Below are 23418 nucleotides of genomic sequence, written 5' to 3'. Positions count from 1 at the left end.
TTGAACTCAAACTCCACCTTTTCTCCAGTACTCTGCATATCACCTGTACTGGGAGCAACACAATCTTTTCCAGAAGAAGGTAGTGCATTTTCATCAAAAGTGATATCGCGACTCAGAATGATCTTGTGAGAATCAGGAGACGATAGACGATATCCTTTTGACTCAGAAGCATAACCAAGGAAAATGCATTTGACAGATCTAGGGTTTAATTTACCCGTACTGGAATGAGCATAAGCAGGACATCCAAAAACTCGTAACATAGAGTAGTCAACAGGATTACCTGACCAAACTTCTTCTGGAATTTTGAAATCGAGGGATGAATGTGGAGACCTATTTACCAAATAGGATGCAGTAGAAACAGCCTCGGCCCAAAAGTCACGCCGTTTCCATAACCCAGCATTAGAAATCATACAACGAGCTCTCTCCAACAGAGTTCTGTTCATACGTTCGGCAACACCATTCTGCTGGGGTTTTCCAGGCAAGGTCTTGTGCCTGGCAATTCCNTACCTGAACCGAGGAGGCCTTTCTTGCTCAGGATATGCATGCCTTTCTCACTCATATGCCCCAGACGCATATGCCATAGTTGAGTGAGATCAGCATCAGGCACCGATGAGGATACCGCAACTGAACCTGTCACTGTACTGCCATGCAACACGTACAAGCTTCCAGAACGAGAAGCTTTCATAAGAACAAGAGAGCCTTTAATAACTTTCAGAACTCCACCTTCAGCTGTGTACTTGCACCCCAGAGATTCCAAGGTGCCCAATGAAATCAGATTGCGTTTCAAATCAGGAATATACCGAACATTGGTAAGAGTCCTGATAACGTTATCATGAGCTTTGATATGAACACTTCCAATTCCACTAACCTTGCATTGGGCATCATTACCCATCAAGACAACTCCACCATCAACTGGTTCCAGAGAGATGAACCAGTCTTTGTGTGGACACATGTGGAATGTACAACCAGAGTCCAGAATCCACTCAGTGTCGCTCCGTTTGTCACCGGAGCTAACAGATAACATCACATCGCCTTCTGAATCACTCTCAACAACACTAGCTTCAGCAGACTTCTTTTCTCTCTCTTGTTTGTTCTTCAGTTTGAAGCATTCAGTCACATCATGACCATGCTTCTTGCAGTACTTACAGGATTTGTTGGACTTACGTCCTTTGGACTTGGATCTAGATTTTTTATTGCTACTCTCCGTTTCAACTGAACGACCCCTAACAATCAAGTCTTCACCTTTGTCCCCAGACTTAGTTTCTAAGTCAAATTTTTCTTTGGACAGTAGGTTCGACTTAACACTGTCGAAAGTTAGGACTGCAAGAGAATTACCATACAGCATAATTTCTTTGAAATGCTTGTATGATTCAGGGAGAGAAACAAGCAATAAAATAGCACGATCCTCATCGTCAATTATGACATCAATATTTTCCAAGTCCAATAAGATAGAATTGAATTCATCCAAATGAGACTGAATTGAAGTACCTTCCGTCATACGGATTGTGTATAGCCGCTCCTTCAGGCGCAGCTTGTTCGCCAGAGATTTGTCCATGTAGCGCGAATCCAGCTCGGACCATAAACCTGACGTAGTCGTCTCACCTATCACCTCACGTAGAACCGATTTAGACAGGCACAATTGAATGGTTGAGCGTGCCTTGTCATCTAAATCTTCCCAATCTTCATCTGTCATTGTAGCCGGTTTCTTCTTCTTCCCAGCTAGCGCTTTCTTCAAACCGTTCTGGGTCAGAACGGCTTCCATCTGAACCTTCCAGATAGAAAAGCTAATTTTCCCGTCGAACTTCTCGATATCGAACTTGGTAACAGTCGACATCTTTGAAAATAACCCTCAATTAACCTGGCTCTGATACCACTTGTTAGGTATATAGCGGAATAATGCGGAATAATGCGGAAGCAATAATCGAAAAATTGAGAATTATAGAAGTTAAATAATAGGGAATAATATAATAATGACTAATGAATAACTAAAAGGGAAAATATAATAATATATATATTGAACTCTTAATTAAAAGAGTTAAAAGAAAGTATATATATTATATATATATATGTAAAGACACGTGAGAATGAAAAGAAACAAAGAGATAAGATGAATTACAATTGATGTGCATTTAGAAAACAAACACTACATCTATTTATACACTGTAAGGATAAAGAGAAATGTGGCAATCCACATTCTACGGCGAACGTGCAAGAAATGGGCATGATGTGCGGCAAATCCATCCAGGAAGACATCCACGTTGCATGATGAGTAGAATGAGTGGCATTAATTTGAGCCACAATCTCAACAGTACATACATTTTTCTTATCATACCAAAGATTTCCTTCCATTGTAGGCGGTTTTAGAGCCTGTTTGTGTCAACAATATTGCTGCCTTCTGCTTGGTGATGAAGGGTCCTCTGTACGTTGCCATGTTCAAACCCCGGGAGTTGTCATTGCAGCAATTATGAACCTCATTTTTCTTGCAGAGGCCCTTCATTTGGGCAGGTAATTTAATTAAACACCATGCATGCATATTCCCACTCACAATTATTTACATTTAAATTGTAATTAATCAATTAAAATCTACTGACCGATAACGTTTTGTTCTCAGTATTGTTGGATCAATAATCATTACTGTTGGATTCTACGTGGTGATGTGAGGCATGTTGAGAGAGGCAACGGATATTATTTTATGCGAAACTACTGCACCTGCCACTGCCAATCAAACATCCCCTCTGCTACAAAAGTAAACCGCCTAGTGATTGTGTACCTCATAGTATAGATAATAGATTCCATTAAATTAGCTAGTGATGATACCATCCCAATTCAAAACTGCTTTATTTATCTTTCCTTAACTTTATTATTTCTGGTGAAAAAACACAATGGGTAGTTCCAGAGATGAAATAGGAATCATAAAGTCAATAAAGTACGAAGTTCTATTTGGCCCCCTCAAGTTTAAAGTTCTCTAGAGAAAACATTGAGCTTGTCCGGCCTATAGAAGATTGAATTTAGCAGTGGTGAATAGTTTGGTGAAGATGTCTACAAGTTGGTCCTTTATAGAGATGTAATTCACTTGTAACTCCTATGGTGCTACTTTGTCATGAATAAATGATATTTGGTATGAGTATGCACCTTGAAAGTGTCCAAAGTGCAGTGAGAGTGGTTACGCTACCAAAGTGCATAAATGAAGTACATTATGAACTTAGTGCAGAGTGGGTGGAAGTATATATGATGTAAATGCAATTTAGTACATGTTTATGCAGATTAAGATTTATGTTTATGAACATATAAAACAAATAAATATGATAAATTAGTGCATGATAAATGTTACTCCTTATTAAATATGATTAACTAGTTGAATCCGTTCACGAATTAATATAAAACGATGTTGTTTTGAATCATGGTTCACCATGTAAGGTAGATCCTGCTGCATGATATAATCTGTGTTTTTATTGTATTTTTTTTTTTTTGGGTACTATTGACTCGGTTACAATGTAGTATCTGTTCATAAACTACTTTATTAACCTACTAAAGCACAAAGAGTCAACATCGCCTCCACTGAGGCTCGAATCTGCCCCTCCAACATGGGGTGCAACCAAATGCCACTACCGGAAGTATTAACATAATTTTTCATTCATTGCACGGTGAAGTATTGTGGGGTTATTACAAGTTTGGCTTCGTATTGAATGCTTGATTGACCTCTTCCTAGATGCTTTAATTTGATTTTGACATTGAGATAGATCCCGCAAGAGTGAGTGAAGTGGTCGAGAGACCATGCCAAGAACTCATCATGGCTTTAAAGTGCAAACCATAACCAAGGGGCTACGCTACGTTACAATGGCTTTGCGTATGAAATGCAATTACGTAGTTGAGATATAGATACAAATTAATGGTAATAATATATATATATATATATATATATATATATATATATATATATATATATATATATATATATATAGTTAAGATCATATGAGATCACTTGTTTAGGTGAGATCGTGAGATCAGATCTTGTGCATTTATATAATAATTTAATGGTCTAAATTGATTTAAGATTTTATGTTGAAATGTGTGCAAACAGTGATAAAATGTGTGCGAACGGAGTGGATGTGTCAAACAATTTAGACCTTTAAAATTTTTTAGATTGATGTACAAGATTTGATCTAAAAATATTTTAATGGTCTAGATTGATTAAGATTTCAAGTTGAAGTGTGTGCGAGTAATGATTAAATGTGTGCGAGCAGAGTGTGTGTATTAATCAATCTAAACCATTAAAAAATATTACATGGATGGACAAGTTCTGATCTCATGATCTTACCTAAACAAGTTATCTCATTAGAACTCTACTATATATATGTGTGTGTGTTAATAGTGTTTATATATTACGATTAAAAGTGTATTTAAATTTGTGATGTAATGTGTAAGATAATAGGAAATTAAAACCCCAAAATAAAATAATTTGTTGATAAAGCTTTATGTTCATACCAAAGATAATTTCTTGCAAGTTTGTCCAACTGTCCTAGTCATCTTCGCACAAGGAAGAAAAACTAGCTGGAAGATTATCAAAGACAATAAGACGGGTGTTTAGTAACTTCATTATGAAGATTGTGAGACAGTGAAGGTGAAACAACAACTAGATTAATTTTTGTCAAAAATAAAATAAAATAAAGTAAAAAACTAGATTAATTAGAAGCAGTTGTAATGCGTAAAGGAATTTTATTACAAAATACAAAAAAAAATCAAAATCAAAATTCAGTTTCAACTTTTTACAAAGGCATGTAACGCTCACATTTTTCTTAAAATTAATTCGTTTACCAAGAGTGCTAGGAAAATTGTGTTAGGAAATAATCCTTCAAAAATGAATTATTTCTGGAAAAACATAACAAGCACATGCAACGGGAAAAGGTTTTGCGTTGTTAGTATGAGTTGAGCAAAACACTCTCTCATTAAAACTTTATTTGCTACCTTCCAGAGATGCTAAGAACGTTGTAACCTAGATTTCACAGGATAAAACGTACTACGGTTTAATGTTTGAGCACTCAAACAAATAAACCCAGCGAACTAGAACAAGTTAAGGGATAAACACAGGAGATTTGAGAAGGAAGTTGAGTAGAGTTTTTGAGAGCTAAAAATAGTTGTGCCTAAAATCTGCTGAGTCATAGATTGGCCGTCATTCGTGCCCGCAGAGTCAAGCCTTTTTAGGCTCATTTTGACATTTGATTTGCACCCCCTACACGTGAGAAAGATCCTCTATGCTATACAATTTAATTTGTCTTTAAATGGCTCTTGTATATATAGTGGTTCAAATCCTTTTATTTTTTCAATGTGAGACAAAGACTACTTTAAAACATTTACACCTTCGTTTTCCAACTCAAATAGGTCTACTTTGAGAATCAATTTTTCATTCACTCATTATTCGTTTTGAGCGTACAATATATCAATTTCTTCGTCTAACTACGAAGAACCTAAATACACTTTGACCAACCCAAATTGAAAGTGGACCCCACATATATTTGTACCACAAAATATCCCTTTCTATGTCATTTTATGCTATTTTTCCAACACATTGAAGTATCAATGAATATATTTAATTTGAGCACTCAATTATAAACATTTTCGGCGATCAAGAACAAGGAAGAACACTTCGAATTATTCTTCAAGTTTATTTGTGCTGATTAGTTGTATATTATAATTGGTGAATATATATAAATAATGACAAAAACTTGTGTAAGACCGTCTCATTGGTCTTTATCCGTGAGACAGTCGGCTCGGCATAATTTTAGTTATAATTAGTATTATGCGTTGGTCTTTAGTTGGTTTTTATGACTCAAATTATGTTGACCTGACTAGCCTCACAGAGTGAGATATGTGAGACGGTCTCACACATTAAAATACATTTTGTTTAATTATTTTGTATTCAAAAAAAGGTTAATTATTTTGGTAAGTAATGTATTTAAGAAAAATGCAATTAGGTAATTGATTTAGTAATTAATAACTAATTAACGAAATACTTAATCCCTTGACTCTTAAGTTAGATAGATGCTTGCATCAGTAGTGTTTTGCCACATAGGTACTTATTCATAACATTACAATATCAAATGTGACACCTAAAGTCAAAGTCAAATTAAAATGATTGAATTAGACAAGATTGAAATGACTAATTTGAAAGTGCCAAATTAACTGTTCTCCTATACAAATATATGCAGCTGAAAGTGTCAAAGTGGAGCGAGAGTGGGTGGGATAGCAAAAGATATGGCAATGGCAATGGGAAGTGCGATTTTGAGAAAGGAAGTACTTCCATTTGCAGCAATGATAATAGTGGTGTGTATGGAAATGGCAACAACCACAATTGCCAAAGCGGCCCTCAACTCCGGGTTGAGCTCTCTTATATACGTCGTTTACTACCATTTCCTTGGCGTCCTCTTTCTTCTTCCCGGATTCATCATCCAGCGCCACAGGCCGGTTTAACAAATCAATCCCATTGTTTACTTATCAAATTATTAGCTTCAATTCCAACTGATGATAAGTTTACTTTCATGTTTCAGAAGGCATCCTTTACCCCTAACTTTGTGTATGCTGAGTAGATGCTTAATCCTTGGCCTGCTCGGGTATTATTGGATGATGATTGTACTAGTACTACATTCTTAAGCTAAGCTTCGTGATGAAAGTTAAAGTTTATTAAAATTATGATATATTGCAGGACATGTGTGGTGGTTTTGGGTTACCAAGGGCTCAACTATGGCTCTCCTACTCTCTCTGCTGGCATTAGTAACTTGATGCCTGGTTTTACATTTGTGCTTGCAATGGTTTTCAGGTAAGACAAGCCCTCTACATACTGTATATATTAAAAGCACATAATTTATTTATTTATTTTTTTTTTTTTTGTGTCGAGCAACGAGGTGTCTTGAGTAGACCCTAACTGTAGGCATCTTTAAGCGCGTATTATACTCAGACTAATTTCCGTTCACACTGGGTCAGCTCAATTAAGGGGCAAAGTACTAGTCAGATTGATTTTTTCATACAAGAAGGAATTTAAATTTTTGACGGCCACTCACTCACGCAAACTAAGCTGGTTACAGAATTTATTTATTTAATTAGCAGCTAGCATGCTTTTGTCTGGAAGCTTCCATGAATTGTTCTAAATTTTAGGATGGAGAAGTTTGAGGTGAAGAGAAGAACATGGCAAGCAAAATCAGTGGGCACAATTGTGTCAATCATAGGGGCATCTGTCATGACTCTATATCAAGGACCGACAATCTTGGGATCGTCCATTTCGCCTTCTGATTTATTGCCTCAGAAATCTGAATATTCCTCAGGGTGGGTGGTGGGAGGTGTTATGATTGTAGGCGCATACCTTTTTGCATCTGGGTGGAACATTCTTCAGGTACAATATAATTGAGTCATATGGATTATCCCATTAATGCAAATCTAGGTTCATTCGAGTTTTGAAATCATATCTGCAGACGGCTACACTAAAGGATTACCCAGAACAGAGTACAGTAGTGTTCTTCGGTACTTGCTTTGCTACTATCCAATGCGCAATTGTTTCAGTACTAGTAGAAAAGAAGGTAGATGCTTGGAAGCTGCAGCCTGGCATTGGAATGACTGCCATTGTTGTTTCTGTAAGCAAAAATTTAAATTCATAATTAGATCAGATTTTGGGTTCCGGTCTTGCTATATATATTTTTGGAATAAGGGTAAAATAGGTCCGTCAACTGCACACCAAATTTCAATTAGGGCATCCAATTCAAAAAAATAAATATACAATTGGATTAACAACACAAATTCATGCAATTCAACTCAAAATGACATGTTTGCCTAAACATAAATTGGCGTAGTGGTTACCGGATTTAAAAATAATTTTTAAATAAAATAATTAATTAAAAAAAATCACCAGAGAGGAATCATCTCGGGTCAACTTTGTCTCCATCCATGTCGGGAGCCGAAGGGATCGTCTCTGGCCATGGAGACGAAGAGACCTTTGTCTCCATGGCCGGGGGGACAAAGGGGTCTTCGTCTCCTAACCATGGAGACAAAGGTCTTCGTCTTTGGCCATCGAGACGAAGCTGGCGGTAGTTCTTATTTTGTTATTTTTTTAATTAATTATTTTATTTAAAATTATTTTTAAATTTGATAACTGTCATGACAACATACTTTCAAGTACACAAATCATTTTAAGGTGAATTGCATAGATTTGTGTTGTTCAAGGACCGAATTACATTTTTTTTTTAATTCAATAACCTAATAGTTTAATGTGCGGTTGAGTGGATTTGACCCTTAGTCCTATATTTTTCTTATACCAAAGATTTGGTTCCATTGTATTAGGCGGTTTTAGAGCCTCTGTGTAGCAACAATATTACTGCCTTCTGCTTGGGCATGAAGGGTCCTCTGTACGTTGCCATGTTCAAACCCCTGGGTGTTGTCATTGCAGCAACTCTCAACCTCATTTTTCTTGCAGACGCCCTTCATCTGGGCAGGTAAACACCACAATTTGCAACTTAATTAATTTCCAAGTACATATAAATTGTAATTAACCAATTAATTAAAATCTACTGGTCGCTCGATAACGTTTTGGCAGCATTATTGGATCAATAATCATCATTGTTGGATTCTACATGGTGATGTGGGGCATGTCTAGAGAGTCAATAACCATACTTGAGTCACTGGATATTTTAGGTGAAAGTGGAGCTGCTAATGAAGCATCCCATCTCCTACAAAATAAACCTGATCAATATGGTCCGTATTGACAGCTCAGTTGATCACAAAGGTAAAGTTTAGGAAGAAAAATCAAGGATTGAGTCTCACCAACGTTTACATTATCCTTCTAGATACTCTGTTGAGCTCTTGGAGTTAAAAGATTCAATCTTTTGGGAAGAAAATAAACCTGATCATGATGATTTACTTAAAAGATTCCATTAGGTAGCGATATATGAGGCCAATACTACTTCATCGATCTATCTTTCCCTCTTTGTTCTGTTGTACTGAACCTTATTTCTGGTGGAAAAAACACGCTGCGGTAGTTGCACGTGTTTGGTTGCTTGGAATGCTCCCAATTACATTTGCATGACATAGATTGTGATTGTGATTGGTGCAAGGAGATATTTTCTTTATCTTTTTCTACTTTCTAACACAAATTTATTCCTTATGTTTTGATTCCAAGTATTTTTATTTCTAGACTACTGCCTAATTTTCTTTCTAACATTATTAATTTATATCAATATATAAATTACATTTAAGTATTAAAAAAAACATAAATGAAAATTCAAAAACATAATTTTTTTTATATAAATTACATTTAAATATTACAAAAAGCAATAATGAAAATCTAAAAATGTAATTTTTTTTAAAAAAAATTAAAAAATTATTCGTACTATGTATATACGAAGTAACTGAATGCAAATTATACTATGATTTGAATTGTAAAATAAAATCTCAAATGAACCTTACAAATTCGAAGTAATTAGAATCATTAAAAGTAACCTAAGTACAAATTTGAAGACATTAAGTACAATTTTTATTACATATAAATAAAGGATAAAAAAATAATAAATAAATAAATAATGCACACAAAATAAACAAAAGAAACTAATAAATAAAATAAAAAGAAATAAACAAACAAATTAAAAAATTAAAAAGAGAGAGAGAGAGAGAGAGTGTACAAAAGCTGTGGATTGTAAATTTGTAAAAGATGCAAATGTGCAATCCAACTCAGAATTTTAAAAAAATAAAAATAAAATAAAAAAAATAAAGTGTGTTTAATTTGCACATGGGAATTGGAATTGGAATGAGTATCAAATATTTGGTAATGGTAATTGGTTTTGGTGAAAGTATTTTGCACATTTGGTACTAGGGTGTAATGGGAATGATTATTAATAGTTGGGGAAGATTGTGTCATTGAGGATGAAGGGGATGAAATCCTTATTTTATTAGGGAATGGATTTTGCAATTAAAGGGGTAATCAAAACCCATAGTAGTTTTCTAAAATCTGTCAACCAAACAATAACAATAATAATTTTGATACACATTCTTGATAGCTAAACCTCTCAACCAAACACACCCTAATAAATGTTTCTCTCTCTTGCCATGTCACTTTGTCAATTCCAAATTTGCCGGGATAGTTGCAGCCTTAGACCAATTTGCCATTTGCCTAACACTTCCAAGCGTGTGAGGTTAAATGTTAATTTGAGAGGACCAAATATGTCTTGCGGGAATTAGGGGCAGATGAGTAAAGTAGAAAACGTGGTTAGTTAGAATAGTATATATTATAGTAACCTCTGCATCTTTAGAGGTGTCTACATACAATTAAATAAAGAGATTAATCACTATATCCGACTATGAAAATCTTGAGTTATATTAAAAAAGATTATAATAATACTTGCACCTTTAGATGTGCTTACAATTCAGCAAGAAAATTAATTAGTCAATATGTTAGGTAGTGAAAATCTAGAGTTAAAGCTAAAAAAAACACCAATATCAATTAGGGGGAGATGTGTTTTGCCCCCTAAAATTTGACTTCATTACGAATACGTGCATATTTAATTTCCTCCTTGACTAGTGAATGGCTGATTGAGTACGTTTGGAATGCTATGGGTGAAGAAACCTCATAGTTATTTTGACAATATTAACAAACAATACCTAACCCCACGTGCATGCATTTATAATTACGTACGTTGCGTGTAAGTTAACCAATATTTAGTTAGTAGGTGAGATTAGTGCTCATAGGTCTAGCTTGGTACTAATTCATAACAGTACAGTATACACTAAATTGTGATACATTAATTAGCTTAAGTCAAATAATTCAATTACACAACTTTGATAATGCCAAATTAATTTTTGTCTAGACAAATACATAATTGGTATCGGTCCTTATATCGTGGACCACGGTCCACAATGCATTGTGGACCGTGGTCCCAAAACGACGTCGTTTCAGTAAGTAGGAGACGGAGTCCGTAATTGACACTACAGTTAGGGCTGTTAGCGAACAGAGCTTTCGACAAACTACTCGTGTTCGAGCTCGGTAAGCGTTCGTTTATGTTCGTTTATTAAGGTAAACGAACATTAACAAACAAAATTTAGAGCTCGGTTAATAAACGAACAGAGTCTGAACAGTGGTAAACTCGTTTGCTAAGTGTTCGCGAACAAGCTCGTTTGTGTTTGTTTAGTAGTGTTCGTGAACAAGCTCGATTCGTGTTCGTTTAATAGTGTTCGCAAACAATGTCGTTTAGTGTTCGTTTAATAATGTTCACAAACATATATATATATATATATATATATATATATATATATATATATNATATATATATATATATATATATATATATATATATATATATATATATATATATATATATATATATATATATATATATATATATATATATATATATATATATATAAAATTGTTCATGAACGTAAATTATTTATTGTTCACGAAAAAATGTGTTCATGAACATGTCCAGGTGTTTGGTTATTAAGTGTTCACGAACGTGTTCATGAACGTAAATAGACATGTTTGTTAACGTTCGCGAACTCGTTCGTGAACACGTCCGTTAACAAACGAACACGAACATGAACACCCCAAAATCCTTAACAAACGAACACGAACAACCTCCGTTCGTTTATGTTCGGTTCGTTAACAGCCCTAACTACAGTTCATCTCAAAAGATACTGCCTTACATTTGTTTTGATATTATCGAATGAAACTGTAGTTATATCGAAATGTAACTGTAGTTGTGTTGAAATGTAACTGCAGTGTATATGAACTGATACTGAATAACAGTTTCACATTTGTGTTTTATATTATCGAATGAAACTGTAGTTATATCGAAATGTAACTGTAGTTGTGTTGAAATGTAACTGCAGTGTATATGAACTGATACTGAATAACAGTTTCACATTTGTGTTTTTATATTATCGAATGAAATTGTAGTTATATCAAAATGTAACTGTAGTTGTGTTGAAATGTAACTGCAATTGTGTTGAAATGTAACTGAAGTTGTGTTGAAATGTAACTGCAGTGTATATGAACTGAAAGTGAGTGGCGCGAATTCATCCGTTTGTTTTCATTAATCAAAACGACGTTGTTTTGATGCGCGGTCCACAATGCATTGTGGACCACGGTCCACGATATAATTTGCGATTTGGTATGTGCAGTGTGTGCACCCGAAAGTGAGACACATATTTGATTAAATTGTGATTATTAATCAATTAAAATCTACTGAAATTGTTTTGGCAGTATTGTTGGATCAATAATCATTAGTGTTGGATTGTACGTGGTGATAGATCAGATGTGGAGAGATGTGAGGCAACCATACTTTATCCAAATGATATTTTATATATGTGAAAGTGGAGCTGTGAGTGGAATTTCCCCGGCCCCTCTGCTACAGGGGTAAACGGTCCTAGCTAGCTTGTTAAAAAGCAAAAAATGTTTCATTTATCATATCGTACGTTGTTCACATTATTGTGGTAGTTACGTTGTTTGCATGGAAAGCTCCAAAATAAATTTACAACCAATGTCTCCTAATCCTCCAATACACTTGGCAAATCTAACTGAAAATTGAAAAATAACTGAAAGCTGAAAAATATAAGCTTAAAAGTGAGTTATTTTAAGTTACTAGTTTATTTTTTGAAACATTATAAAACAGAACTTATAGTTTATTAGTAATTTAAAATAAGTTATAAGCTCTGCCAAACAGTACGAAAGTGAAATACTGAAATGATTGAATTAGGCAAACATGACGTTGAGTATTTAATTTGAAAATTCAACTCAACATTTCAGTTTGTCTTTATACAAACATATATCCCGTATGCATCTGAAAGTGGTTTCAGAGAGAGAGAGTGGGCATGGCAATGGGAAATGAGATATTGAGAAAAGAAGTTGTTCCATTTGCAGCAATGATAGTAGTGGTGTGTATGGAGATGGCAACATCCACAATAGCCAAAGCAGCCCTTAATTCCGGGATAAGCACTTTTATTTTCGTGCTTTACTACAATTTCCTTGGCATCCTCCTTCTTCTTCCTGGATTCCTCATCCAGAGGCACAGGTAAGTGTTTAACAGATCAGTCCAATTTCAATTCCATGTTGTTTGTTTCAAATATAAGACCTGCATTTACTGTCCTGTTTCAGAAGGATTCCACTGCCTATAACCTTCTCTATTCTCAGTAGATGTTTCATCCTTGGCCTGCTCGGGTATTGGACCATAATTTTGCTATTACATTGATAAAAAAAAAAACTGTGTAAGGGGAAACAGTTTATTATTATAATTATGATATTGCAGGACATGTCTGGTGCTGGGTTTGGGTTTCCAAGGGCTCAGCTATAGCTCTCCTACTCTGGGTGCAAGCATTAGTAACTTGATGCCTGGTTTTACATTTGTTCTTGCCATGATTTTCAGGTATATATATATATATAATGCTCATTTCTTTAATTAGCAGCTAGCTAGCTAGCTACCATGCTTTTAATTTGTCTCTCAACTTCATTCCATGAATTTAGGATGGAGAAGTTTGAGGTGAAGAGAAGAACATGGCAAGCAAAATCAGTGGGCACAGCTCTGTCAATTATAGGGGCATCTATCATGACTCTATATCAAGGACCAACAATCTTGGGATCATCTTCATCTTCATCATCTACTTTGTCTTCTGATTTGCCTCACCAATCTCTTCTGTCACTATATTCCTCAAAGTGGGTGTTGGGGGGTGTAATGCTTCTAGCCGCATACCTTTTTGCATCTGGGTGGAACATTTTGCAGGTAACGTTTACTACTGTGCCAAAAGCAGCTTTATTTCTTATAACGCCACATTTTTAAAAGGTAGAGTGCAAGATTTGGCCTTTCAGGCTTCAGACTCTGCCCAGCAATCCCTAACCACATAGTACTGGATCGGACTTGGCCTTTCACCTGCTTTTGCCCAACAAATACAATTATGGATCCTATTACTGCAAAACTAGTTTTGATTTTTTTTTCTGAGTTTTGAATCTGCAGACAGCTACTCTAAAGGATTACCCAGAACAGATGACAGTAGTGTTCTTCACTACATGCTTTGGGAGCATTCAATGGGCGATTGTTTCACTACTAGTAGAAAGGAAGGTAGATGCTTGGAAGGTGCAGCCTGGCATTGGAATGGCTGCTATTTTTGTTTCTGTAAGTAAGGATTTAAATTGTTAATCAAGACTCCATAACAGATTTTCGGTTCCCGTCTTGCTATATTTTTCTTATGCCATTGCTTAACAGTAACACATCTCCATTGTAGGCGGTTTTAGAGCCTCTGTGTTGCAAAAATATTACTACGTTCTGCTTGGACACGAAGGGTCCTCTGTACGTTGCCATGTTCAAACCCCTGGGAATTGTCATTGCAGCAACTCTTAACCTTGTTTTTCTTGCGGACGCCCTTCATTTGGGCAGGTAATTAAACACCATCCCCTCCATTTCCCCCAATCAAATTAGGAACAACCCAACCAAATTGATGGGAATGTTGGTCCACTAACAAGAAGGTTACAAATTCAACTCTTAGTAAGAACAATATATTGACCTTCTTAGTTTAAGTGGGTTACTTATAGACAACGTAACCTGATTTACCTCGTCACAAGGTTACAAATGCAACCCCAGTGGGAGCAACCTATGGTCTTCTTAGTTTAAGTAAGTCAACTTAGAGAACCTAAGCTGATTTATCTCGTCACCCAAATAGTGGTTGCAGATTTCCCTCATCACCTACGCAAGTTGGTTGGGTTGTTGCATTGGTAACCAGAGGTTACAACAAGTTCAACTCCCAGTGAGAGCAACCTATTGACCTTGGTTTGAGCTAGTCAACAATCTAACTAATTTACTCCATTGGGATCTTTTACTAGTTAAAGTGCACATAACTAAAGTGCACATAGCTAAAGTGCACAATCCTCAAATAGTTAATATGGATTTTTTTGTCACTCAAAAAACTCTGTATAAACTATAACTAATCAGCTATGATAACATTTTGGCAGTATTATCGGATCAATAGCAATTATTATTGGATTCTACGGGGTGATATGGGGCATGTCAAAAGAGGCGACCATACTTGAGCCAACAGATATTTTATGTGAAAGTGGAGCTGTGAATGGAACATCCCCCCTGCTACACAAGTAATTGAACAGTGTTTAAAACGTGATTGTGACCGTATAGATTCCACTAAGTCACTAACTACTAGTAAGCCCAAAAAGGGCAAATTTTACTGACCGTATAGAACTATGATCTATGTAGCAGCTTGAACCATAAAGTATGTATTATTTTAATTATATTTCACTTTCATTTGATAATATTGATATGTTTTTTACTTTCATTTCTATTCACACTAATTTCATTATAGTAGTATTATACTAAAGTATCATTTTAATTTTACTATAGTTCCATTTGATAATTGTTTCGTTTTTCATAGACATTAGTTTTATTATAGTAACTAGTTTTATACGCGCATTGCGCGAATGGGTCAATGTCCAATGTTTATATTTAAATAAATATTTGAAAGTATATCAATGCAAGATTATATAGGAGAAGTTTATACATGGGTAATTGAATGTCGAATTTTTTTATTTAAATATCTAAGTCAAAGTATATGAATCCAAGATAATATAGAAAATTCATTATAATTATTACTAAAATAAATGTTTGCAACATTGTAAAATCGATAGTCTAAATATTTGGTCTAAAAATGATGAATCTTTCTAAGTGTTCTTAATTCTCTTTTGAGTAACATTGTCATTGTCTTCATCTTTACTATTTGTTCTCTTCTTTTTTGTTGGTAGTGTGTTATTTGCAATTCGGTTATTGTCCGTAGCATAGATGACAACGTCACGCAATGAGATTATGATATAGGAGCTATGGACTTTCCTTTAGGTGTTCTGCTTGGGGTTCATTTGGTTCAACCATTATTATTGAATGAGTTATTATGGATAAAGAAATTTCTAGTTTAAGAAAAAAGATTAAATAAATTAATAAAAATTTGAAAATTTAAAATATTATGTATTCCAAAGATATTAAAAGGTAGTTTCTCGCTTCAATTTGCTGGGTAATGGGTTATTTGAGTAGTTTCATTGTCATCCCCCAAGTAGTTAATATGATTGGTTTCAAACTATTCTTTTTTATTTTTTTCATGGTATTAAAGAAATACATATGTATCATTTTTTGGTGTAATTACTAATTTATTTAATTCAATAAGAGTAAAATAGAGTGATTCTGCTTCAATTTGTTGGGTTATTATTTGAGTACTATCTTTGTCAACCAATCCCCAAGTAGTTAATATAATTAGCTTCAAATTATTTTTTAAAAAAAATTCCATAGTATTAATAAAATACTTGGTGACTAAATATATAACATTATTTTGTACTATAACTTTGATATTTAATTACAAGATATTGTAAAAATAAGATAATGGACAATGTAATGAATATCAATTGATAAATTAGAATCTTTGCATGAGAGAAAATAAAGACAATATAACTAATGAAATTATTTCTCTTATTTAATTTAATTTTTTGATAATGAATAATTTTTTCAAATAAAGGTATTGTAGACACATAATTCTAAATTAAAGAAATACATATGTATCATTTTTTTGTTGTAGCTACTAATTTATTTAATTTAATAAGAGTAAAATAGAATGAGAAACTTAATTATGTCAAATTTGATTGAGATGAGTTTTGAACCTAAGATCTTTCTTATAGAAATTAATGGGGAAATTAAAAGTTAACGGAATGTTAACGGAGATGAGAATATTTAACGGAAAACTTAACGGATAATCATAAAAGTAAGATTAAATTAGGTAATCTCTATTAATAATATTAATCTGAATTATCTTAACCATATTGAATAATTCATCTGAACCATCAATTTGATTAAATAATTTGACCGCCATTTTTTCTACCCATTTTAGGCATAATACTAAAATATTATTTTAATTATACTACAGTTTTATTCGACGATCATGGTCCATATAGCGATTTGTGAAGCATGATTCACTGTAAATCAACTGCCCAAAAACTAGATCACCTTTCCTTCTTTGTTTTGTAGTGAACTTTATTTGTGGTGGGGAAACACATTGTGCAAGTTGTACGTCTTCTATTGCATTGAAATATCCAAAGTACATATGAAACCTTATTGTGATTGGTCATGAAGATATTTTATACCTATCCTGCTATCTCAATACGAGGATTGTTTAAAGTCTCTGCAATATGTTTTTCTATTGCCCTAGGAATTAGCATTACCCATTTAATTTAGGAGTTAGGAACTTAGGATTATTGCAGAGACTTTAAACACAAATGTTCCTAACAGTAAGTTCTTTCTTTTTATGTTTCAAGGTATGTTGTACCTTTTTTCACGAAGGTAGGCAATTTATCAATTATACTGGCAATGACAATGTAGTCATTCTTATTCATATTGTGTTGTCTTATTTACCCAAATATCTTGACAATCTCATGAAATTGTTCTATGACCGAATGATTGTTCACTATTTTATAATTATTAAATTCACTTATCAAGATTTCTTACTTGAGACATTATATTCTCAGATATGTACTTTGCCTCAAGTACATCCCAAAGTTCCTTTGAGGACTCTAGTCCTCATACTGATAATTGATAAACATCAAAGAGGGTGTCAAACATACTGTTTAGAATATAGTTGCGGTAGGCAAGGTCATTGTTCTCCCATTTGAGTTTCCAATGAGTAGCGCGCCTCGAGAGTTTCATTCTCTCATTCCTCTGGCTTCGGGGTACTTAGCACGTATGCCACATTCAGAGTCGCAAAGAGGAACTTCATCTTCTTCTGCCACCTACGAAAGCCCATCCCTTCAAACTGCTCCAACTTCGATAAGTTGGTGGCAAAGTCAAGGAACCCAGAACTCATCCTCGACTATTATGGCATTACCACATTTAGTCTTATTATTTTAATTTTGACATATTACATCTATGACTTTTATTTGATTGCCACCATTAATCTTCGGTTAAAAATTATATTATTTTATCATTACAATTGACAAATAACAAAGGAAAAAATACTTACACATATCGTAACTCATATTTTGAACACATTAGAAATATCCTAAATATCAAAGGATGTAATATCATAACTCATAGAAATATGAGTTACAATATGTATAAAGATTTTTTTTCTTTGTTATATGTCAATTTAAGGATATCACCGTGTTTCAATATCGTAACTCATATTTCGAACATATTTCTAATGTGTTCAAGATATGAGTTACGATATGTGTAACCATTTTTCCTTTGTTATTTGTCAATTCTAACGGTAAAATAATAAAATTTTTAAGATTAATGTTGGCAATCAAATAAAAGTCATGGATGTAATATGGCAAAATTAATAGAATAAGACTAAATATGGTAATGCCACGATAATCAAGGACTAAAAGTAGAACTTGTTCAAATTCAGAGATATAATATGACAAAATTGAAAGAATAGAACTAAATGTGACAGTGTCACAATAGTCGATGACTAAAAGTGAAATTTGCTCTTTTGAGAACAAATGTATGGAGTAATACTTTTATGTTTTGAAGTAAAAGTATTACTAGTACTTTTTTATTAAAAGTATTATATTTTTCCTGAAAAATGTAATACTTTTATATCAAAATGTAAAAGTATTACATTTTCTCATATAAGTAATAAACATTTATTATTATTATTATTATTATTATTATTATTATTATTATTATTATAGATTACATTTTAATGCAATCTATAAAAAGACTTACCAAATAGTCATGGATGCTCAACGCTACTCCAAAGGAAATATCTCATATTCTCATCGTTAGGAATAAAAACACTTACCAAATAATAAAGGGTCACACTTGTGTGAGACCGTCTCACGGATCCTTATTCGTGAGACGGGTCGGGTCGGGTCAAAGCACCATGTAAATGTCATACTTATATGTGCAAATTTCACACTTATATGCTCAAATATAACACTAATCAAAAATACAATTTTTGTTACTTATAAGAGAAAAAGTAATACATTTTTCATAATAAGTAATGTTGATAAGTGCCTCTCACTTATAAGGGCAAATATAATACTTTTGAGGAAAAATGTAATACTTTTAAATCGAAATGTAAAAGTATTGTATTTTCCCTTAAAAGTATTACATTTACCCTAATAAGTAACAAAAATTTTATTCCTGATTAGTATTACATTTAAGCATATAAGTATGACATTTGTGCATATAAGTGTTATATTTGCATCTTGATCCGACCCGACCCAACCCGACTCATGGTGAGACGGTCTCACACAAGTTTTTGCCAATAATAAAATAGGTCTAATCTCAAAAATTTGGGTCACACTTGTGTGAGACCGTCTCACGGATCCTTATTCGTGAGGCGGGTCGGGTCGGGTCGGGTCAAAGCACCATGCAAATATCACACTTATATGTGCAAATGTTATACTTATATGCTCAAATATAATACTAATTAGAAATACAATTTTTGTTACTTATAAGAGAAAAAATGTTACATTTTTCATAATAAGTAATGTTGACAATTTTTCCTTACTTATAAGGGAAAATATAATACTTTTGAGGAAAAATGTAATACTTTTAAATCGAAATGTAAAAGTATTATTTTTTCCCATAAAAGTATTACATTTACCCTTATAAGTAACAAAATTTTTATTCCTAATTAGTATTACATTTGAGCATATAAGTATGACATTTGTGCGTATAAGTGTTACATGTACCTCATGACCCGACCCGACCCATCTCACGGTGAGACGATCTCACACAAGTTTTTGTCCAAAAATTTTATTTAACTTATTTCGTAAATCAGATTTGCTATTAGTGAATTAGGGGTAGATGAGTGAAGTAGAAAACGGGATTAGTTGGGCAAGTATATATTATAGTAATGCTTGCACTAATTGAGCAAGTTATTGTATGGACCATGGATCATGAATATAAGGTACATTTTTATTATAGTATATATATTATTTTTATACTAAAAGTATATTATTTGATAGTATATATAAAATAATATACTTTCAATACTTAAATAGTGTATTCTAAAATAATGTACTTTATATACAAAAATAATATATTTTTAGTATATTTAAAATGTACTTTTATTTATGGTCCCAACAATTGTGTAGGCCATGGTCAAAACAGCTGTATGGACCATGATCCATGCAATAATGATTGCACTAATTGTGGGCTCATAAGTCTTGGTAATTGGTACTAAAGCATAGCATTATTAAATTTCTTAGTTAAAGTCAAATGATACAATTACGCAAAGCATAGCATTATTAAATTTGTTAGTTAAAGTCAAATGATTCAATTACGCAAACATGATGTTGATTATTTGTTAACATCTTACACTCATGACAAAAGTTATAGCTGGTAGTTCAGACAGAACTTTATTTTTTTAATAATAGACAATCATCACATTATTCGAGACACTCTGAGTCCCTGAGTGTTAGAGTTGGCCCTTTACTAACCTCTCTTCCCAGCAATCTCCAATTGCCGGGTGTCCTTTATCGGCATCCGTCCAATACTATTTAACTTTAAAATGCAAATCAACATTTCCGTTTGTCTCTATACAAATATATATCCCGTATGCGTATGCGTATGCATCTGAAAGTGGTTTCAGAGAGTGGGCATGGCAATGGGAAATGAGATTTTGAGAAAGGATGTTGTTCCGTTTGCAGCAATGATAGTAGTGGTGTGTATGGAGATGGCAACATCCACAATAGCCAAAGCAGCCCTTAATTCCGGGATAAGCACTTTTATTTTCATGCTTTACTACAATTTCCTTGGCGTCCTCCTTCTTCTTCCTGGATTCCTCATCCAGAGGCACAGGTAAGCGTTTAACAGATCACACCAATTTCAATTCCAAGTTGTTTGTTTCAAATATAAAACCACTGCCTGGTTTTACTGTCCTGTTTCAGAAGGAATCCACTGCCTATAACCTTCTCTATTCTGAGTAGATGTTTCATCCTTGGCCTGCTCGGGTATTTGACCATAATTATATATTAGTAGTACATTGATGAACTTTGTGAAAGGGGAGATCTTACTAAGAGAACAGGTTATTATAATTATGATATTGCAGGACATGTTTGACGATGGGTTTGGGTTTCCAAGGGCTCAAGTATAGCTCTCCTACCCTGGCTGCAGGGATTAGTAACTTGATGCCTGGTTTTACATTTGTTCTTGCCATGATTTTCAGGTATATATATATAATGCTCATTTCTTTAATTAGCAGCGGAGCTAGCTAGTATGCTTTAATTTTGTCTCTCAACTTCATTCCATGAATTTAGGATGGAGAAGTTTGAGGTGAAGAGAAGAACATGGCAAGCAAAATCAGTGGGCACAGTTCTGTCAATTATTGGGGCATCTATCATGACTCTATATCAAGGACCAACAATCTTGGGATCATCTTCATCTTCATCTTCAACTTCTGATTTGCCTCAGCACTCTCTTCTGTCACAAGATTCCTCAAAGTGGGTGCTGGGGGGTGTTATGTTTCTAGCCACATACCTTTTCGCATCCGGGTGGAACATTTTGCAGGTACAACTGTTAAAATCAAACGCTTACTATTGCGTCAAAAGTAACTTTATTTCTTTATACCATCACATTCTCGAGAAAGAGAGTGCAGGACTTGCCCCTTTAGCCTCTGCCCAGCAATCCCTAACCACATAGTACTTGACTTAACCTTTCACCGGCCTTTGCCTAACAAATACAATAGAGTTCAAAACTAGTTTTGATTTTTTCTGAGATTTTAATCTGCAGACAGCTACTCTAAAGGATTACCCAGAGCAGATGACAGTAGTGTTCTTCACTACATGCTTTGGGAGCATCCAATGGGCGATTGGTTCACTACTAGTAGAAAGGACGGTAGATGCTTGGAAGGTGCAGCCTGGCATTGGAATGGCTGCCATTGTTGTTTCTGTAAGCAAGAATTTAAATTGTTAATCAATACTCTATAACAGATTTTCGGTTCCCATCTTGCTATATTTTTCTTATGCCATTGATTAACTAACAGTAACACATCTCCATTATAGGCGGTTTTAGAGCCTCTGTGTTGCAAAAATATTACTACTTTCTGCTTGGGCACGAAGGGTCCTCTCTACGTTGCCATGTTCAAACCCTTGGGAATTGTCATTGCAGCAACTCTTAACCTTGTTTTTCTTGCGGAGGCCCTTCATTTGGGCAGGTAATTAAACACCATCCCCTCCATATCCCCAATCATGAGACAACCCCAACCAAGTTAATCGAAATGTTGTCTTGGTAAGTGGTAACCAGAAGGTTATAAATTCAACCCCCGGTGGGAGGTTGGAGCAGTTTATTGACCTTCTTGGTTTAAGCCAGTCAACTTATAGACAACCTAAGCTGATCTATCTCAACACCCAAATAGTGATTGTGGATTTCTTCCGTCATCCAAGCAAGTTGGTTGAATTGTTGCCTTTGTAACCAGAAAGTAACAAGTTCGACTTCCAATGGGAGAAGCCTATTAGGCTTTGGTTTGAACTGATCAACAACCTAGACTGGTTTATCTCATCCTAGTCTTTTACTAACTAAAATGCATAACTCTTAAATAGTGAATGTGGATTTTCATTCTCAATAAAAAAACTATGTATAAACTATAACTAATTAGCTATGATAACATTTTGGCAGTATTATCGGATCAATAACAATTATTATTGGATTCTACGGAGTGATATGGGGCATGTCAAAAGAGGTGACCATACTTGAGCCAACTGATATTTTATGTGAAAGTGGAACTGTGAACGGAACATCCCCCCTGCTACACAAGTAACTGAACAGTGTTTAAAACGTGATGATTGTGACCGTATAGATTCCATTAGCTACTGGTGATGAGCCCAAAGGTGGTAAATTTTACCGTAGATCATGGCCTATGTAGTAGCGTGGATCATGAAGTATGTATCATTATAGTTATATTTCAGTTTCATTTGATAATATTGTTATGTTTTTTAGTTTCATTTTTCATGCACACTAGTTTAATTATAGCAATATTAAAATATCATTTTAATTATACTACAGTTTCATTGGACAATAATGTACTCTATTTTTTATTTTCATTTTTCACACACACTAATTTCATTATTGTAACATTAAAATATTATTTTAATTTTACTACAATTTTATTTGATGATCATAGCCTATAGGGCGATGGATGGACCATGGTCCCTGTATAACAACTGCCCAAAAACTAGATCACATTTCCTTCTTTGTTCTGTAGTGAACTTTAATTGTGGTGGGAAAACACATTGTGGAAGTTGTATGTCTTCTATTGCATAGGAATACCCAAAATAGATATGAAACCTTATCGTGATTGGTGCAGGAAGATATTTTATACCTATCCTGCTATCTCAATAGGAGGTGTTTATGCGTTTGGTTGGAAGGAGGGAATTAAAGGGAAAAAGAATTGTAATGCGGTAGAATT

At 34.1% G+C, this 23418-nt stretch overlaps 3 protein-coding genes across 5 annotated transcripts; all 3 read left to right on the top strand.

Annotated features, from left to right (window-relative positions):
- The first annotated feature begins 6244 nt into the window (after nucleotides 1–6244).
- LOC116006414 (WAT1-related protein At5g40240-like) lies at nucleotides 6245–9039 on the top strand. The gene is made up of 7 exons (XM_031246769.1): nucleotides 6245–6458; nucleotides 6546–6608; nucleotides 6701–6814; nucleotides 7150–7384; nucleotides 7464–7622; nucleotides 8326–8477; nucleotides 8579–9039. Exons 1-7 carry the CDS (start codon nucleotides 6253–6255, stop codon nucleotides 8745–8747), a joined length of 1098 nt encoding a protein of 365 aa, XP_031102629.1. The 5' UTR covers nucleotides 6245–6252; the 3' UTR covers nucleotides 8748–9039.
- A 3757-nt stretch (nucleotides 9040–12796) lies between these two features.
- LOC116007160 (WAT1-related protein At5g40240-like) lies at nucleotides 12797–15306 on the top strand. The gene is made up of 7 exons (XM_031247764.1): nucleotides 12797–13043; nucleotides 13127–13189; nucleotides 13278–13394; nucleotides 13493–13748; nucleotides 13980–14138; nucleotides 14248–14399; nucleotides 14972–15306. Exons 1-7 carry the CDS (start codon nucleotides 12844–12846, stop codon nucleotides 15111–15113), a joined length of 1089 nt encoding a protein of 362 aa, XP_031103624.1. The 5' UTR covers nucleotides 12797–12843; the 3' UTR covers nucleotides 15114–15306.
- A 5228-nt stretch (nucleotides 15307–20534) lies between these two features.
- Nucleotides 20535–22954, top strand: LOC116006365 (WAT1-related protein At5g40240-like). 3 transcript variants are annotated; one of them, XM_031246703.1, is made up of 7 exons: nucleotides 20538–20813; nucleotides 20903–20965; nucleotides 21064–21180; nucleotides 21272–21521; nucleotides 21744–21902; nucleotides 22016–22167; nucleotides 22629–22954. In XM_031246703.1, exons 1-7 carry the CDS (start codon nucleotides 20614–20616, stop codon nucleotides 22768–22770), a joined length of 1083 nt encoding a protein of 360 aa, XP_031102563.1. In that variant the 5' UTR covers nucleotides 20538–20613; the 3' UTR covers nucleotides 22771–22954. The 3 variants fall into 3 exon arrangements, with proteins under 3 accessions (XP_031102565.1, XP_031102564.1, XP_031102563.1); XM_031246705.1 differs by lacking the exon at nucleotides 22016–22167 and having other exon boundaries at nucleotides 20535–20813; XM_031246704.1 differs by lacking the exon at nucleotides 20903–20965 and having other exon boundaries at nucleotides 20537–20813.
- The last annotated feature ends 464 nt before the right edge of the window (nucleotides 22955–23418 follow it).

The sequence above is a fragment of the Ipomoea triloba genome, chromosome 15 (assembly GCF_003576645.1).
Source record: "Ipomoea triloba cultivar NCNSP0323 chromosome 15, ASM357664v1".
NCBI classification, from domain to species: domain Eukaryota; kingdom Viridiplantae; phylum Streptophyta; class Magnoliopsida; order Solanales; family Convolvulaceae; genus Ipomoea; species Ipomoea triloba.
The sequence above is the reverse complement of the archived record's forward strand: the minus strand, read 5'-3'. Positions and strand labels throughout refer to the sequence as shown.

What these genes read in the sequence shown, in the direction of transcription:
- LOC116006414 (XM_031246769.1), top strand. Translation starts at nt 6,253, where the DNA reads ATGGCAATGGCAATGGGAAGTGCGATTTTGAGAAAGGAAGTACTTCCA. An exon ending in TTCATCATCCAGCGCCACAG is followed by an intron (nt 6,459 to 6,545) that starts GCCGGTTTAACA and finishes TTCATGTTTCAG; the next exon opens with AAGGCATCCTTTACCCCTAA. An exon ending in TTAATCCTTGGCCTGCTCGG is followed by an intron (nt 6,609 to 6,700) that starts GTATTATTGGAT and finishes GATATATTGCAG; the next exon opens with GACATGTGTGGTGGTTTTGG.
- LOC116007160 (XM_031247764.1), top strand. Translation starts at nt 12,844, where the DNA reads ATGGCAATGGGAAATGAGATATTGAGAAAAGAAGTTGTTCCATTTGCA. An exon ending in CTGGGTGGAACATTTTGCAG is followed by an intron (nt 13,749 to 13,979) that starts GTAACGTTTACT and finishes TTGAATCTGCAG; the next exon opens with ACAGCTACTCTAAAGGATTA. An exon ending in TGGCTGCTATTTTTGTTTCT is followed by an intron (nt 14,139 to 14,247) that starts GTAAGTAAGGAT and finishes TCTCCATTGTAG; the next exon opens with GCGGTTTTAGAGCCTCTGTG.
- LOC116006365 (XM_031246703.1), top strand. Translation starts at nt 20,614, where the DNA reads ATGGCAATGGGAAATGAGATTTTGAGAAAGGATGTTGTTCCGTTTGCA. An exon ending in CCGGGTGGAACATTTTGCAG is followed by an intron (nt 21,522 to 21,743) that starts GTACAACTGTTA and finishes TTTAATCTGCAG; the next exon opens with ACAGCTACTCTAAAGGATTA. An exon ending in GAGGCCCTTCATTTGGGCAG is followed by an intron (nt 22,168 to 22,628) that starts GTAATTAAACAC and finishes ACATTTTGGCAG; the next exon opens with TATTATCGGATCAATAACAA.